At 43.1% G+C, this 18602-nt stretch overlaps 1 protein-coding gene across 1 annotated transcript in view; it reads right to left on the reverse strand.

Annotated features, from left to right (window-relative positions):
• Positions 1-908: 908 nt before the first annotated feature.
• Positions 909-18602, reverse strand: part of zhx2a (zinc fingers and homeoboxes 2a) — a 32039-nt gene continuing 14345 nt past the window's right edge. Inside the window, exons 2-13 of the mRNA XM_083918621.1 lie at positions 11859-12378; positions 10776-11465; positions 9533-9745; positions 8065-8325; positions 7760-7975; positions 7516-7600; positions 6963-7148; positions 5670-6079; positions 3807-4053; positions 3522-3693; positions 3048-3173; positions 909-2313 (exon numbers count right to left, since the gene is read on the reverse strand). Coding sequence (XP_083774747.1) covers positions 3050-3173; positions 3522-3693; positions 3807-4053; positions 5670-6079; positions 6963-7148; positions 7516-7600; positions 7760-7975; positions 8065-8325; positions 9533-9745; positions 10776-11465; positions 11859-11951 — 2697 coding nt within the window. The 5' untranslated portion in view covers positions 11952-12378 and the 3' untranslated portion in view covers positions 909-2313; positions 3048-3049. The remainder of the gene's footprint in view (positions 2314-3047; positions 3174-3521; positions 3694-3806; positions 4054-5669; positions 6080-6962; positions 7149-7515; positions 7601-7759; positions 7976-8064; positions 8326-9532; positions 9746-10775; positions 11466-11858; positions 12379-18602) is intronic.

Below are 18602 nucleotides of genomic sequence, written 5' to 3' on the forward strand. Positions count from 1 at the left end.
GTGGCTGGTTGAGAATCACTGTGGATATATGAATGATTTACAATTAGTGCTCATAAACTATCATTTTCATAATCAATTAATCTGCCAATTCTTTCTGTCATGAATCACTTGTTCTATCAATGTCAGAAAGGGTGCAATTGCTTTTCTTGTTTGGTCTGACCACAGTCCAAAACCCCAAAATATTCATTTTACTGTGACAAAGAGAAGCTGAAATTCAAACAATGTAGAACTGAATTTTAATTTTTGCTTGAAAATATAAATAATAAAACGATCACCTAGTTTGTTTATAAATGAATCACATTTGCTTAAAAACAAACAAACTATGAACTGGAGAATAAACCTGATGCAAATGTGCTCAGATTCTGTAACGGTTGAATTTGTTAAATGCATCTTAATGTGCACAGAAAACCGGAATAATGAACTGAAGATGTGCGTAAACGCCGCAATAAATCTATGCAATGAAGGGCATTATGGGTAAAGAGGTTGCAGAAGAGATGATGCACACATCTTCTATACTTTGAATTCACGTTGTGCTGATCTGCACATTGGTTGACACAAACACGCCATTCGCCTACGTGGTGCCTGGAGGAGCAAAATTCTAATTTGTACAGTGTTTTGTGTTGCACCAACACGTATCCGATGGTCTAAATCAAGATCTATTATGGATTCTTGACAAACTCATTGTGATATTAAATAATTGGAGCTCCTTAAGCCTTTGATTAAAACAAACGCAGCACTTCAAAGATGTGTAAAAAGACTGTCATGTTCAGCCAAACCCAGATATAAAGTTGGACACAGGTTTTTGATTCATACAATTGACACTGGAAGCCCGAGACAGTTTTACACTTGGTTGTGTATTTATTGAGTTACAGCAGACTTAAAGTAGAAAATGAAAAAATGCAAGCGGTTTTCCATTGTAGCCAACCGGATGTACAGTATCCCAGATACTTGTCTGAACATGAAACTAAAGCAGCAGCAGCAGCAGCAGCAGCAGCAGCAGCAGCAGCAGCAGCAGCAGCAGCAGCAGCAGCAGCAGCAGCAGCAGCAGCAACAGACATTCAGCTATCAAACAGCCATACACCTGCTGTGCATACCAGGGTTAAATGACACTTCAACTCAACTTTTTTTTTTTGCTGCACAAATATTGTCAATTATATTGTAAATCACAGATATTCATTTTTTTTCTTTTAAATGAGTCTTTAAACATGAAAAGTGTTGAAGCACATGCAAGAAGTTCATGACAGCTTTGGCTGTTATGATGTTCCAATCATTTTTCCAGAAAATCAGCACAGTTCTAATCATTTCTGTCTGAACCACTTTCAGATTTTGAACCGACTGCAGAAATCAACTGAACCTGATCCAGCTTTGAACAGAAGGACCTTCCTAAAACCAGAAAGACTAGAAAGAACACAAGGGGCGTGTTCAGACTTTGCACAAGCTTCAGTTGTTTTATCATGCGCGGAACACTTTTACCAAAGTGTTCAGTCGAGAATATTTCAAGTTTTACAAAACAAAGAAATTATAAGTTGAAATCATTGCTGCCAGTCTGTACTGTACCAGTTCTGAGGCAGCCAGAAAAAGTCTAATAAGTGAGCGGAAAAAGGCAGCATGGTGCGATCAAACAGACACTTCGCTCTCTTCCCAATGTGATGAATCTTTTCTGTGTGTTCAGATTGCCCAAAACGCTGTCACTCCTAGCTGCCACCTTCATCAGCATAAATCTAAGAGTGCGACTCAAGATGACGCTGCAGGAGAAAAGAAAAACTGTTTCCCAACAGTGTTAGATGAAGTGGCCTACCATGTCAATATGTATCACTATCACAGGGATATAGGCAAGTGCCCTCAAAGACTGCTCATAATGAGTAGTGCGCGGTTATGAAAAAAAAAAAAAAATAGGACCGATTTTCAGAGAACACGCTATCATACACTTTGATCTTAAAACAACGTCAAAAAAACATTCCTTGCTTCGGGGCACCAGTCATGACTTTTAGAAAAAGAAATGAACAAACATGCCCTCCCAATAAAAATGTACAATACAGAAAAAATATTTACAAGGGTGCTCCTTTTTTAAAAAAAGGAAACAAAAACAACCAAGTGTGGTAGTAAGAACAATGCATCAAGTCCAGCTTTGGCACTCCTCTTAATGTCGGCATCTGCACCACACGTCTGTCAGCGCTTTAACGGTGGAACTCCAAAGTCCCTAGCGCTTTGTGATGACATCACAGGCAGACAGTTACATCACTGGTTCCCCATCCGTCATCTTGAGTCGTCGCATGATGGCCGGTGACTCAGCAGTCGTTGTTTTACTCGAACCTGGAACAGAATCGAAGCGATACAAGGAGGGCTCCATTTCCAAGTGTTCAAGGGAAATGCATGCATGTTTCCACATAATAATTTAAACAAATGCTTGCAAGGGTCACTGAGAAGTTCAGAAATACTAAATAATTGCATATGGAATTTAGCAAAACTTGATACGAAAAGGGGACGAGAAATGTAACACCATTTGCACCCTTCGTTGTGCCTCACTGTGACAATAACACTGTGTGTGTGTGTGTGTGTGTGTGTGTGTGTGTGTGTGTGTGTGTGTGTGTGTGTGTGTGTGTGTGTGTGTGTGTGTGTGTGTGTGTGTGTGTGTGTGTGTGTGTGTGTGTGTGTGTGTGCGTCTATATCTTTGATGCTAATGATGGTGTGGGTCCAAATATCATCCTGCCATCCCAGCAAGCCATCTTTTTCGTAGGGGCCAATCAGAGGTAATTACACCCTAATAATTTCCTGGGTAGCTGAGGCTGCAGCTGTGGCATCTTAAAGGAACAGTACACCATATATTTATTTATTTATTCAGGCAAAGTCACACAAAATCAAAATCCATGTCTTGCAGACGTTAAAACCACCCCAATACGTTTTGGATTCATGGGTCAAATGAATGAGTGTGCGAGATGTTTAAAGAGTTGCTCCAGTGTGGTTTTAGTGTCTGATGCTTTTCTCAGTTTCTCAGTGCTTCCCATACAGATCACATACTAGGTCTTTGGAAGGATGGTTCGACCTACCATCAACCAGTGACCCTCCCAGGTTGCTCCATGGTCAAAACTTCAGTGTCTGTTGTTGTTGCCAGCCTCTGTCTTTCCACTCCTGCTTCACTCTCCTCCCCCACTGCCACAGTCACCTTTACCCACCTGGCAAGAAAACGCACACGACGTTTAAACACAAGCAGACACCTTCTAGGAACTACAAACAAAAAATCTAAGGAAGATTGTTCTGTGCACATTGACTTGTTCAGTGAAAAATACCATAAACCATGCATGGAAATCTAGCTGATGTAACAAATAACAAGTAAAGAGTATTTCAGCATCCCATACGGTTCTGTATTTTTAGACTGTTCTTACAAAAAAAATCTTAAAATAACTCCTCAGATAAGATAATTAAATATTGGCAGTGAGCTGATGTTTTTTTTTGTCTGTATAACATCTCACAGTAGAAAATAAATATAGGATAAAAGATCCAGTTCCCCTCTCAGCACCCACCTCCCTTTGTCAGCAGTGCTGGAGCTGGTCTGTTCCGGTCTGGTCCGGCTCAGGTCCGCCACACTGTGGGCTAATCTGTCCGTCAACCACTGGACTTTGTCTTGGTCGGACAGCTTGGAGTGATCTGTAGCAGCTGCTGTGTTCTCAGCAGCCTCCTCCACTGCACCAACGGCTGAAGAATTGAAAATGTGCACAACAACAGCGAAAGCACAAAGTCAAGGGTATAAATCACTTGACAACATAATATTGAGAGACAAAATAAAAAAAAAATCTCCTAAAACTTACCTTTCACAGCCTTCACTTGCAAGGAAGCACTCTGTTTTTTCTCAGTGCTCTGGCCGTTCTGTTCCTGGCCTTCTTTCTGCTGCTCTACAAGGTTTTGGAAACTTTCCATCCAGTCCAGTGTTTCACCGTTTTTCAGTGCCGAGCGGTGGTCCTTGAACCACCGGACAATGTCGGTGCGTCCAAGGCTTGTTTGGACCTCCAGCTGGCTGTACTCCTCAGGAGACGGCCACTGAGTCCGACAGAACATCTGTCAAGCAACAAATGTAGTTAATTCACTGTTACATAGAAAACAATATGCTTTATTGGACATGTGTAATAATCAAACAATGCTCTCAACTCAACGATCAGGTATTGGGGGACAGTAAAAGGTAGTTTGTGTCTTGCTTTTCTGTAAAGGGCACACAAATGTGTAAGGACGGGAATCAAGAACCGGTTCTAGTTGGGAATCTGTAACAAATTAGAATCAGAACCAGAATCATATTCCTCCAAACTAGTTCATTCATTTGATCAATCCCAGCAGTTGCACATGGGAAAACAATGGTATCAAACTCTTGCATCTGCTGGAAACTTGCAACAAGCAGGCGTCATGGCGGGTGGGAAGAAACGGTCGGAAGCACGGCATGATAAGCACCGTGCAGGCAGACTGAGCGGATGATTTTCTTTGAATAACCTGAAAATCTGTATAAAAAAAGAAAGCGGTACACTCTTATTTCATCTCCACTGTGTTCAGACGCACAGACAATAACAGCTCCGCTGACGCTAAAATCCTTTGTAGACCTACTTGTGATGTGATTGGGAATCAATACTGGCATTGGTATGAAATCCTATCAATTCTAATCCTAGCAAATACCTCAACAACTGGATGGATTGCCACGACAGCTAATACAGACATGCATGATTCCCAGAAGATCAATGACATGAAGCACCGACTCCTCTAATGCCACCATGTGATTGGGAGCATGTTAGCATGCTGTTGTTAGCGTTTAGCTCAAAGCACCGCTGTGTCCACGTACAGCCTCAGAGCTGCTAGCATGGTTGTGGACGGTTTTAAAAAGTGCTTAATGGACAGGTCTTCCAAGTAGATAGAATTGTATTCATGGAAACACAATGTGATCACAACAGTCACCTCGGTTACTTTCATTTGCCACATTCTCTCCAGCGGTAAAACATGGAGCCTTCATAAACATGGGCTGACTGCCATTTTTAAATAACAGGTGAGAATTTTGATTCATTTCATACACATTTCCCTTTCTGCAAAATGTGGGTTTGGGTGATGAGATAAATACGTCGGATGTTGTTGATAGACTTAGTGTATGGCTGATATACATTTTTTTTAAATCAGCCAAAAGTAGTTTAAATAATGTATTCATTGTCAGCCTGTGCATGTGCAGTGTGTCACAGAGCATACAACTGTTGTTGTTCAGGTGACATGGATATATGTTCCATTTATTGGCTTTGTAATCCTGTGAGATACTGCAGCTTCCTTCCTCCTCCCATGCCTTCCCTTTACTTCTTCAGATCTGACCTTGTAGTCACTGCTGTCTTATCTCACTGATAATATTCAAGTATCAGCGAATCTCATCATGTGTCAATCACACAGCTTCTCCTCAAGAACCAGTGCGGCAGCTTCTCAAGATGAATCACTTTTACACGTTATCTCACTTCATATGTGTTTAAGAAGGTTCCATTTCATCAATTCATCTCTTTAAAGTCACAACTCATTAATGTCTTGATACCATTAGCAGCACATCTGCCTGCTTATTTGTATAATTATAGCTTGCACGAGAAATTCTAAAGTGTTATTTTAACAGAATTTCATCTAAAGGGCGTTGATGTGGACATGTTTTCGGCAGCTTGTCTCACCTCTCTGAGCAGGGCGAGGGAGTGGCTGCTAATGGGAGCTGGACTCGTAGAGACCGACAGGATGGGGGGATGGGGAGAAGAGGAGGAGGATGAAGTGAGGACAGGAGGTGAGGCCGAGGAGGAGAGAGTTGGTGGATGAGGGGAGGAGGCTGCGAGCACAGGAGGGGAGGATGAGGATGAAGATGAGGAGGAGAGGACAGGTGGATTGGGAGAGGAGCGTAGAGGTTTCGCCCCCTGCTCTCGATGTAAAGCCCCATTCAGCAGCGCTCCCGGCCGGTGTGCTCTATCCTCTGTGTGCTTTGAAGACATGGTGAGTATAGCCTTCTCCATGTTGTCCCTCAGCGCCCTGCGCTCTGAAAACCAGCAGTCCACCTCCGTCTTGGACAGCCTGGTCTCCTTGGCCAGTTGGTCTGGGGCAGAACAGAGTTCAGTGATTCAGATGAGCCGTGTTACCTCCAAGTGGAAGGTTTTTTGGAAACCTGAGAAGTCAGTCGGTCTCCAGGGGGACTTAAAAGGGGTTCATTAAAAACATTTCTGCTATTCCTGTCTGCAGGAACCCACCAGAGATGGACCTGCAGCTTCTTTGGGGTGAAAGATTATTAGGTCACAGGCTGTGAACTAGTATGAAAGGAAGAAAACACGACTGGACTTCTTTAAGTAATTTTAACAGCTAAGTCACAGAGTGAGGATATTGAACATGACAAGAACACAAACAACTGCTGAATTAATCATTCTAAATTTTAATACGAACTTTTAAAGGTTCCGTAACTTCACAACGTAAAGCAATCCTAAAATTAGATATTAATGCTGTTACATCTCAAAGGTTCTGGACACGTGTCTTCTTCACTCAGGGTTCCTGCACCTTTTCTGAAGTCAAGTTCAAGCACTTTTCAAGCTTTTCCAGCACCTTACTGCTGTGATAAATGACTATTTACTGTATATACAGTATAGTACATACAGTTTATTTTGTACACTGATTACTGCACTTCCTCCATCATATTAAATTAGATGTAAATGTCAAATGTACATTTAAAAAAGTGTCAAGCACTTTTTAAACTTCATACCACCATATTAAAATTCAAGGGTTTCAAGTATTTCCACCAGCTTTTTAGAACCCTGTTCACCGTAAAGACAGCAAAGTCAAAATTATTTCACCGTCTTCCATCTTTCTCGCCATTCTTGTATTAAATACAACAAACCTACTAACACCAAATCATGACTCTTCCCCCTCTCAAGACCTGACTTTTACCATTAAGCCCATTTGCTTGTGAGAGGGTCGGTACGAGGCTTTACCTAGCTCTGCCTCTGTGGGATTGCCACTTCTCTGAAAGCTCTCCTCCAGCGCCTTCAGCTGTTCTGATGACTTCCCCTTCACCCTCTCCAGCAGGGGAAAGTGGCTGGGGACCGCTTTCTTTACAGGACTGTCTTTGGGTGCTGGTGTCACCTCTGCTTTCACCAGCACTGGAGGTGGAGGAGCACCTTTAGGAGAGACACACACAGAGACAGAGAGAGAGAGAGAGAGAGAGAGAGAGAGAGAGAGAGAGAGAGAGAGAGAGAGAGAGAGAGAGAGAGAGAGAGAGAGAGAGAGAGAGAGAGAGAGAGAGAGAGAGAGAGAGAGAGAGAGAGAGAGAGAGAGAGACTTAAGGACCGAAATATGCCTCGTGTTTTTTTCAAGACAACACAGGTAATTGATTTTACTAAATGACAAAACACACAGTGCTTAATAAATCATTATCTGCTGATTACCGACTTTAGGTTTAGCAATTAAAACCTACAGAAAGATCAGTGCTTAATCACAGTCGGGGTGTTATCATTTGAGATGTGTGGCACTGATAATACCACATACCTTTGAGATTAAGGAGCCTCTGTTCACTGAACCACTTCTTTATCTCTCCTCTGGACAGCCCGGTGGTCTCTATCAGCCTGTAGATCTATCACGACGGGAAAATGAAACAATAAGTGTGGGAGTTATCAGTGACAGTGGTGCGTTGACAAAAAACACCGGTAGCACTAAATTTAAAGCAGCTATAAATTACTCAATGCCATAAATCACGCAAATGTATTTTGTCATTTCACTCACTTATTCTTACCTCATCTTCCTCAGGGAAAGGACACTGTGTGTAGCTGGACCTCAGCACTGACAGCTGCTCAGCTGTTTTGTTGGGGTCCACTGTAAAACTCAGCACTTTGGATGATACCACCTTGGATGTGGCCATGGGCGCCGAGATGGATTGAATGATGGAGGGTCGTTTACTCTCCGTGGCGATCCCGGGGGAGGCCAGGGGCCGTTTGAGCGACTGTGCCACCTGCGGTAAAGCATGGTGGAGATGTTGATTAACTCATATCATATGTCTTGTGTTTGTACGAGTTAACATTTCTGCCCACGGTTTAGTACCTGGCTAGCCACGGTGAGCGCCAGCGGGGCACAAGTGACGGTGGAGCCGTTAGCTACGGGAGTCAGCACTAGACTGGTCTGTCCCAGGAGCTGGCATGGGAGCGACTGCAGGACAGAGGCTGCTGAGTGCATGACTTTGGACGCTGCATTGGAGGCAGACTGGCTGGATGAGTGGGAGTTGAGCTGAGGAGCTACCACGGTGAAGGTCTGAGACATAGAGGAGATCGTACCGTTGAACATTTTCTTCCTGGCTTCTTCTACCTGTCATGGAAGGAAAGCACTTGTTATACATGAATGTTTTATTTTTTAAGGATTATTTTTTTGGCAGCCTTTATTATATAGGACAGACAGGAAATGGGGTGAGAGAGAAGTGGGGGCAAAGGGCCGCAGGTTGGAGTCGAAGCCGTGGCCACTGCCTCAAGGACCTTCAGCCTCTTTACATGTGTTGGCTGCTCTAACCACTGTCCCACCGTTTAAAAGAACCCTGTATCTCTCATCTCTTATCTGTATGTACGGCTGCAAATCTTTTCATTGTTATTATCTGCAGTACTTAGAGTACCAAAATGATTAAACGCCTCTTCTTCATCTTAGCATGGTGACTATTTTCAATTATACCAGATAATCAAACTGTTGGTGAAATTGCATGTTCAAAGCTGGAAATTATGGTATCATTTTAATTGTGTAATTTATTACAAAAAATAACACAGCAATCTGACAGATCTGTAAGATTCCTAGATGTTAATGTAAATTCATTCATTCATCTTCAACCACTTGTCCCTGCCGGGGTCGCGGGAGGCTGGAGCCGATTCCAGCTTACTACGGGCGTGAGGCGGAGTACACCCTGGACAGGACTCCAGTCTATCACAGGGCACATAGAGACGAATAGAGACAGACAACCATTCACACCTACGGGCAATTTTAGACTCATCAATTAACCTAACACGTGCATGTCTTTGGACTGTGGGAGGAAACTGGAGAACCCGGAGAAAACCCACGCAGACAGGGGGGGAACATGCAAACTCCACACAGAAAGGTCCCTGCCGGGATGCGATCCTCGAACCTTCTCGCTGTGAGGCGACAGTGCTAACCAGTAAAGTGCAATAAAAAAGTGAAAGTTATGTGCAATTCAACTGAATGGATCAGTAATCAAACAAAAGCCCACAGCCTGATCAGAGGTTATTACGATAGACAGTAAGCATACTTGTGCTGAGCTATGAACTACTTTACAGTGAAGTCATGTGGGACATTCCACAGCCAATGTAAATGTTCATTATTTTCAGTATTTGGAATCTTAAAGCAGGTTCATTAAGAGCATTTCAGACATAAGGAACTACAGTTTCTATCACCTCTATTTTTTAGTCTTTAGGAAACTAAATGAACCTTATTTGAGACCTGGTAAAAAACACTAAACCTTAATGGAAGAGACTTTAAAGAGTGCCTCAAACATGACCGGTACAATAATCCCTACCTCCTCAGGTGACCAGCTAATGCCTTGTTTGAGCCTCTGTGTGGTGAACCAAACTTTGATCTGCTCCTCTGGATGTTTTGAGGCGGCGGTGAGCCACGAGAGCTCGGCCTGTGTTGGGTAGGGGAAGTTGTTGAAGGAAGAGATGAGGGTCAGGTTGTCGTCCAGCGAAGGGTTGTATTTGGTTGTGTTGAGGGGCACTGCGATCTTCGGCACCTGAAATTATACAGTGAGCTATGATGACTGAATGGCCTTTTTTCCCTCCCCCCAAATAAAAATGATTAAAAAAAACCCCATTAAATTTGGCTTTGTGCATATTAAAAACAGGAAACCAAACGAAAACACTTTATTTTAGGGATCTGTAATTTCCTCATAAGGCTTAAGGAAAATCTTTGCAACTTTGTAATTTGGTACCAATTACGAAAAAAAATATATTCTCCTTGGAAAACGAATCATTCAATTATCATTGCCGCATTTTCAGTCACAGACTCTAGGTTACATACATTAGTAGCAATTAATTTGAATGAATTAACTGATGTACAGCAGTCTCGTTTCCTTATAATTAGCACTAAATCAGGAAACTTCCAAGGAAATTACCCCATAAAACAAAGGCATTACCAGCAAAACATTAAAATGCTAATTTGACAAACACCTTTTCCACTTTAAAGAGCTATCTTTCAATGCAGTGCCAGAATTTGAAGGAACATTTTGACAGATTGGGAATTTGTTTTTGTCTTTCATGGAAGAGCAACCTCGCTCTCATGTTTGTAGGCTAATTATGTAGCTGGAATCAGGAGACAGCTTCTTTTTGCATAGAGACTAGAAGAAAGGGGAAACAAGCAGCACGCCCCAAGTTCTGGCCAAACGCATATTACCAACTCTAAAGCTCATTAGTTAACATGTTATATCTTGTAAGTGTAATGCTATCAAATGCTGAATTGTAAAAACTTGGATATGACGTGACAATTTGTGAGCTTTAGAGGTGCTGGTAGGGTTGCTGCTTTTTTGTTTATAGAGAGCCAAACTACCTCTTTCCCCTGCTTCCAGCGTTTATGCAAATGTAAGCAGACTTCCTGCTGACAGTAGCTTTATATTTAGCATACAGACACAAGAGCGGTATGCATTTTCTTATCTAATGCTTGGCAAGAAACAAAATAACTGCATTTCCTAAAGCCTCAAACTCATCCTTCAACTGTTCAGGAGCAGTACATAAAAGAAAGAGTACATTTCCTCCACTGTGTTCTACCTGAGTATAGTTTAGAGGCCGCTGTAGGGAAGGCATGATGTGAGAAAGGCCTTCTGCTTTGAGTAGAGTCGACTCAGGGATGATGACTGTCCCGTTCACATTGACGGCTGTGATCGGTTTCTTGGCCAGATCTGTCCGTTTATTATCCAACGACACTATTTTTGGTTTACCGCTCTTGACTGCGGTGGCTTTGCTGAGCGGCAGGGTGCCTAGATGGTCCCCTTTGCCAGAAATGGCACTGGAAGTGTTGAAAATGACTGCATTGTTACTGTACCCCTCTATTGTCTGTTCTAAGATTGTCTGATTGTTCATTTTGATGCGTTTGAACTTAAAGTTGCTCTCCCCTGGGTGACACCTCTCATTGTGTTCCGTAAGGGTGTCAAACTTCTTTGTGTTGAAGTTGCAGACGGCACACAGGTAAAGGGGGTTGAGGATGACGTTTGGGTGGTTGACGTCGACGTGTTCTTTGAAAGTGTTGAGGTTCTGTGTGGAGAAGGGGCAGTATTTACACTCGTAGCCCCCCTGCTGTCTACGCTGAGGCTTGGAAAGGTCTGGAGGCTCGGCTGCCGATTTGTCTGGAGCCATGGGAGAGTCCGAGGCCTTGCCCATTAGGTCCACTTCCACAGAGGACTCTGCCTCTGTTGAGAGATCCGTTTCCATAGGTCCCTCCTCAGTATGGTTCTCCGTTGTCTGGAAGAAGGCAGCATACAGATGAAAAGAACACTACTAGACAAGGCATTTCATGCATTGTATACACCAAACACAAATCAGTTTATTAGCTGTTTGCATCATCTCATATATTTTTTAAATTGAATTCTTCTGAAATCAGTGCCCATCCACTGAAATACACAGAAAACATGTTCTCTTCTAGAGAAGAAAAAGATGAGGATGAAGGCAGTGAAGGACAGTGTAATACACCACACTATTTTAAATCACGAATTAGAAACTGTTTTCATAACTGTGCTTTAAAAAATGTATGATAAATCTTCCCTCCAATTCCCCTAACAAGAATGTATGAACCCTTATTCACTGAGCTCATCCCATTAAAGAAAGCCAGGTGCTTTAGACACATTGAAAGCGTACCTCCATGTCGTCCTCTTCGTCATCATCCAGCTCCACCATGGTTTGCTCTGGTCGGATCATTAAGGGAGTGGAGGCCTTCCGTCGACTGGACATGGTGATGGATCCTGGGTTTGTGTGGGTGGACAGCTGCCCTCACTTGCTGCCTATGTTTGGCCAGTGATGATATTAAGAAGGCTGAGGGTCCCAGGTTGCAGAAAGCTGGATTAGTATCACAGAGTGGTAGGGGTATGAACAGTCTCATGCACCGAAGAACAGCCAGGAGGCCTGGCTTGTACTGGGACCCAGATACAGGCCTGGGCTCTCTTTTATAGTAAGACAGGACAGTTTCTGGGACGGGAGAGATGAGCCAAGGAGTCCGAAGAACAGTCTTCCCCTGGGGCAAAACAAGTGGCTGGAGTGAAAGGTGAAGGTCTGGTACAGATGGGTGTGTAGTGGTGTTGCCTGGGCTCACAGACAGTGTCAGCTCCAGGGTCAGCTCCAGTGCTGGCTGACCTCCTGGAACTGCATGGCAGGACGTGACCTTGAGGAAAGAAAGAAGAGCCAGAATAGAAAAACTGATTATTGTAAACATTAGATAGACATTTTCATTTTGGCCTTTTTAATAAAAAATCTAAAACCCTTATGTTACCTTAGTTTCCTCTGTTTCTGTCATCTCTGATTTACTAATTTCATAAGTGAAAGCAATGAGGGGTTACAGATCTCATCTGGACTGCCATGGTCACTCAATACGAGTCAGAGAAATAAAGAAGGCGCTTACATCAGTTTTACCACACACACCCACTTTATGTGGAGACACTGACTGTAAAAAAAGTTTGGGCCAACGGAGAAATTAATTAAACATAAGGGACAATGAACAAACACAGAAAAAAAACAGGTAAAGAAAAGACCTAAAATACTCCTTTCAAGTGCCTTTGAATAAGTATAGCAGCAGGCACCAAACAGGCTGGTTTGAGCGTGTCAAGAAAGGCAACGTGCTGAGTTATTTAAGCTCAGCAGTGTCCCATGTGGATGTGCAGCGAGCCGCCATCCAAAAGAGGTAGGCAACAGTCAGCCGGCGGGCAGAAATGGCTCAAAGTGAAAAAGGTCAAAGGAAGCTGACAAACAAACACAGCAGAGCAGATGGTCTACAGGTGGTCGACTGCCAGACCAGTACAACACTGGTGCTGAAAAGAAAAGAAAAGAAAAGCCAACGCCCTTAGCAAGAGAATAATTGCAGTGGACTAAGGAGCAATCACTGGACACTGGAGGTCTGAAGAAGAACCACCCTGCTAAGTCTGTTTCATGCTGATGAAGGGAAGGAACAGTGTGTGTGTGTATGTGTGTGTGTGTGTGTGTGTGTGTGTGTGTGTGTGTGTGTGTGTGTGTTTGTGTATGTGTGTGGGTGTCTGTGTGTGTGGTTATCAAGAGTACATGCAACCGCACAAATTAACGCATGTGTGAAGGCAAAAAGGAGTAAAAGGCAACAGTGCTATATTGATCCCTAGTGTTTTTATCCATTTCAAATGAATCTCAAGGATGAAGTGGCAGACGTGATGGAGAAGAGACCATATACGAGTCAGTGATTATGTAACATGGAGCTGAAACTATTGATTAAAAAGAACATTAATTGGCAGCCACTTTGATAACTGCACCAGTCATTTATTAAGCAAAATATGCCAAGAATTCCCGGGTCCCCGCTTCTCAAATGTGAATGTTTGCATGTTTCTTAGTGTTCTGTGACAGTAAATTCTTTTGTTTTTTTGCTCAATCAAAACGAACTATATGATGATATCAACTTGGGTTCTGGCATCTTCAAATGGGCTTTTTCACTATTTTTTTGACATTTTTCAGATTTATTACATTCATTGATTAATTGTCACAAGTATGTATATTTTTTGTATCTTGTATTTTTTTGTGAAAAACTTCTGCCAACATTGGAAAGTATTATTACGTGCCACCTTGAGTATGTGTATGTTAATGTCCGTGGATTTTCCATCTCATGTGGTGATGGTAAACAAATGTGTATATTTTGAATAAATTAGGACTAAATATTCCCTGATCAGCAAGCAAGTTGCTGTAATAAGCCAACGTCAAATCGGGCCAATGGTGCCCATTTCCTACTATCTACTTACAGCACCCTCGCTCGGATCACACCCATTTTTAAACCCCACCTTCATTTTGACGTCAACTACACACATGTAACGTTTCATGGCTGCATCTCTCATGGTTATGACGCCATCGCAGAGATAAAATCTGTCCACAGACAGACAAACACCTGGCTCACTCCAAACTGCCTCTGTGGTACTTCCCGCTGCAGTAGGCGCCGCTATCGTGGCTGCCAGTAACAAGTGGTTGCACAATCAGGGCAACAACATCAGCAACTATCATTCAGACCATGTGAACTTTGGCCACTTCCAACACACACACACCTGCTATAATTACAGTTTGTCAGTGTTACTTGGCTGAGCCTAGAAGAGTTCAGGTGGCGGCTGTATTTTGCGGCTTCACCCTGACTGAAAATTAAAACAACGTAGCTTCATGGACAAGCGTGGACAAGTTTTACAGAAGAACATTTATCATCACACTTGATACCAGTGGACTGATGGCGTAGCTTGTATGCAAATATATGCATCTGACAGGTCTGCAGCTGTCAGTAAGACAAGTTGTCCTGAGAAATATTGACTAATCATGAATCAGATTATGCTGCAGAGTGTGAATAGAGTGAGAACAGAGGAAAAGCAGCTTCACTTGGATATCTTCAAAAGCCAAGTGCAGCTTTTATTCTATCTGTCCGAACGGCACCTGCGTGAAGAAAAAGCAGTCAAGAAAAGCTGAGGGAGGGGCGAGCGGAGGAAACTTTCCTAGGGTAATATTGTAATGAGAGGCGAGGGAGAAGCTTATCTGGCTGCAAAAGTCTATTGATATTCTGGAGGCCTCGTGCAGAAGCTTCATACTCATATTCACATGAGTAAAAATCAAATGAGTCGATGCAGCAGGACATCATCAAGACATAATGAGGCTCCATAAATGTGGTCAGAGAGGACGAGGGTGGATCCCCTGTGCAACACTACTTGTACATACTACTACAGTATGTGACGCTTTTGACTAAATAATTACAGATGAAAATAGGCTCAATCCCACCACACAAACCTCCTAACCAGTATGATCATAGTCAAGCCTGTAATGATGCAAAAGGGTGGGGAGACAGAAAATATGTGAAAAGTAGCCTTCTGTCAGCTCAGCAGGTGCAAATTTTACTTTGTAGTCATACCAAAGTGTAACATACTTAATTTGGAGCCCCCCCGACAGCTACGCATTAATCACACACGCACACACACACACCACTGCACCATTCAAGTTGTGAAGGCTGTCATCCGCTAGGCGACTCATTGTCCCGAGATATCTCAGCTCCTCATACAACCCACTGAGGCATCATTAGAATGTAGACTCATTGCCATGGTGTCGCTATAGCAACCGTGGACGTAGAGCTGTAGTCAAGTTGCTGCTACATCTGTGTCACTGACAGAAACTGTTCACACAGGGATGACCAGGACATGCGTGTTTGGCGTTTTTAGAGACAGAAATCATCAGAATCAGAAAACATGATGATGATGATAAATAACCGCCAGGCGGTGTGTCCTGAAAGCCTGGAAAAATCCCGTCCCATCCCGGTGATGCGGTGCATTTGTGAGGTTTCTTCAGCTTCACTCACTGAAAGGTCAAGGAACAGACCACAAGGAGAAGTAAATACTTTTTTTTTTCTTTCAGAAGCATAAGAGCTAGTCATGAACAGCATAAAGACACTACTTCTCGTTTCAAAAGCTTCCCGGTTATCGTACGAATCCTGTTATGGGTGCCACACATGGTGTAAACATTGTACTGTACTCATTCTCAGGCCAGCAGTCAAGGGGGGAACACCTGTACAGTTGGCCCTGGAGGGGCGAGGGCCCAAGGAGACTGTCGGAGAGAGAAAAACTTATTCTATCCTCTCTTCTCTTGTAATGAAAAAGACGAGGGGAAGCAAAACTTCCAGTGCCCTGTCACTATAGGTCAAGAGTTAACCAGTGATCAGATTCACCAACTGAAGAAAATTTAAAACGCAACGCTTGAAGATAACCTTGGACCTCTGGGCCTACAGAGGGCAAGGTTAAATCTTCAATCTTCTGTCCTACGTGGTGTCCGACAGTGACAGACTGGCGCTGGTGCGGAGGACGTTATAGTGTAGCTCCTTTCAGGTCTGTGTGCGTGTGTGTGTGTGGGTGAAGAGAGAGAAGGTGGATGAATGATGTGTTTATTCTGTGCTTTCCCTCCAATCTTGTCAATACAGTGGCTCATGTTGTATCCCTATAGGGATGGAATTGCGTTTTTCCTGTTTTTGTGTAATTTCCTTCAAACTATTTACAAATGTAAAATACTGTTGCTCTAATTTCTCAGTATATAGGCTACATTATATGATCATAACCGAGATAAGCCTCATAAACGGGATATTAATGTCTGGTGAGAAGAAGCTGGAGATGCATCTGAAGTGCAACCTAATCCAACCTGCAGTCTGAGCACTTTCTGTGTGCTGATGGGCGGCAGTGGCTGGATGAGGATCCAACTGCGAGTGCCGAGTAGAACAGAAAAGAACGCTGTAGCTGGACTGTTTTACCTCCTACTGGTGTGTTGAACCCACACAAGTAGCTGGAGAGAGGATGAGTAGCTCCATTTATGCAACACCTGTATTAGTAGGATGGCAACCACATATGCTATATAGCTTAACAGTGTCACTGTTAACTCATCAAAGCTGCAACTTGCTCCTCAGAAATGTGCTACAAGGAACTTGGATGACATCAGAGACTGGTTTGCATAAGAAATAAGTGCTGATTGAGTCATTTCTAGTAAAAGTGTTCATAACATTACAGAATTTGAGCAGAGGCTGACTCAGAAAAAGAAACATTACCTCCTACCCAGTCGCCAGAATAAAATGTTTGCATGTATGTTTCTGCAAACCACATATATGAGACATATATAAGATATGTTGAATCTTTAGGCATCAAAACTGCATGGTTAGCTTTGGGCATTAACACACCATGGTTGGGTTTAGGCAACAAAAATAGTTGGCTTGGTTTAGGTAAAAATACAAGTTTGGGTTAAATAAAAGTGTTATGTAATTAAGTCCCACTTTGACACAGGACAGGACAAACCATGGGTGAAAGTCCGGTGTGTATGACTGACCCCAACCTCCTCCCTAAGCAGAGTTTGCAACTTTTGAATACTACCTTCCCCGACCGGAGCACTTGCTCTGATCGGGCAATATCAACATCTATGTGTTTAAACTGGAGTCAGTTGAAAGCCTGGTACAGTGCATACAGACGTGAAAAGGGTGCCAAAACATGTTAAAGATCAACGTTTCTGTGTTCGCAGAAATGTACATTGCCAACATTTTCTTCTGACGACCGGGCTGTTATCTTACACAGTATAAACACTAACAGCTCTGCTGAGCTCTGGGTTGTTGCAGTCGAATTAAACTCATGTGAGCCGACTGTCTCAAACAAAGAGAAGAGCCTGTGCAAAGAGTGCTGAACACTGAGGATACACTGGCACCCAGATCCTCTTCCTCTCTTTACTCCATCAGGAGAGCGGCAGCCGGAGAGGGGCCACTCTCCTGCTGCCTTCACTGGCTACTTGAGAGTCCTGAATGCCATCATGGAAAAGATAATTGGTAGTGTGTGATTAATGGCAAAACTATTTAGGCCCAATTATTCACCAGTCACACTAACTTGAGAAAAATTACTTTAAATTGAATAACCTTGCTAAGAGGCTCGGGTCTCAAGGATAGAAAATCATTTTTTGATCTCTCTCAAACAAATTTTTTTCAGAGTTAATTTTTTTATTTGGCTGTAACCATCTCAGCTGTGGACCTGAAAGACATGTACTCAAACTAATGGTTCGGAGTGCTGGTCAGCCATCCAAGCTCTTCACATACAGTAATTACTTTCGCTTTATTTCCAATACAAAAAATAATTGCACTCAAACTCGACTGCTTTCATAACCCGGGTCAAACAGTCACTTTCCCATCCTTTTGTTAGTGTTTCTAACCTAGTCAGCCATTTAGTGTCTGTGTGCACAGTGAGCTCTGTGCCGGAGCCACAAACTCCCTACTGTCTGGATGCTCATTAAACTTGTATGAATACCCAGCCTGGCAGCCCCTTGCCTGCCCGTCTGTCTTTCCTTGCCAGTTGTCTGGCTGTCTGTCTGACTGGTGCATTATATTAGTAGAGCCATCTTTTTGAATGAGTTACTTTTAATGCTGGGAGGCAGCAAATACATTTATCAGCCCTGGCAGTAATCAATTTAGGCTACACACTGGCATACATACTGGAGCGAACACAAGGGGAAATCAATGCAAATCCTTCATACCACTGAGCCTGTCTAATGTATGAAGACAGACACATGATCTAATACAACAGAAATATGGCAGTGCTACGTATAGGAAGGATATATCCAAACAGCGGTGCGAAGAGAATGACACTGAACACTTGAGTCACAGCAGCACACTTCACTCAGCTCCTATTTCTGTGCAGCACTGATGTAATCTCAGTAATCAAAGTGTAGTGTGTGTGTGTGTGTGTGTGTGTGGTGGTGGTGTAGGTGGGGTGGGGGGGGGGGGGGTCTCTGACTCTGGCTGTGCGCTCAGAAACTGAAATTTTGGAAAGGCACTGTGACCTCCATGCCAACTGTCCCCGGCTAAACGTGTCCCACTTGATTACAGTGATTATAGGG

The sequence above is a fragment of the Echiichthys vipera genome (assembly GCF_963691815.1).
Source record: "Echiichthys vipera genome assembly, chromosome: 8".
In the NCBI taxonomy this organism is placed as follows: domain Eukaryota; kingdom Metazoa; phylum Chordata; class Actinopteri; order Perciformes; family Trachinidae; genus Echiichthys; species Echiichthys vipera.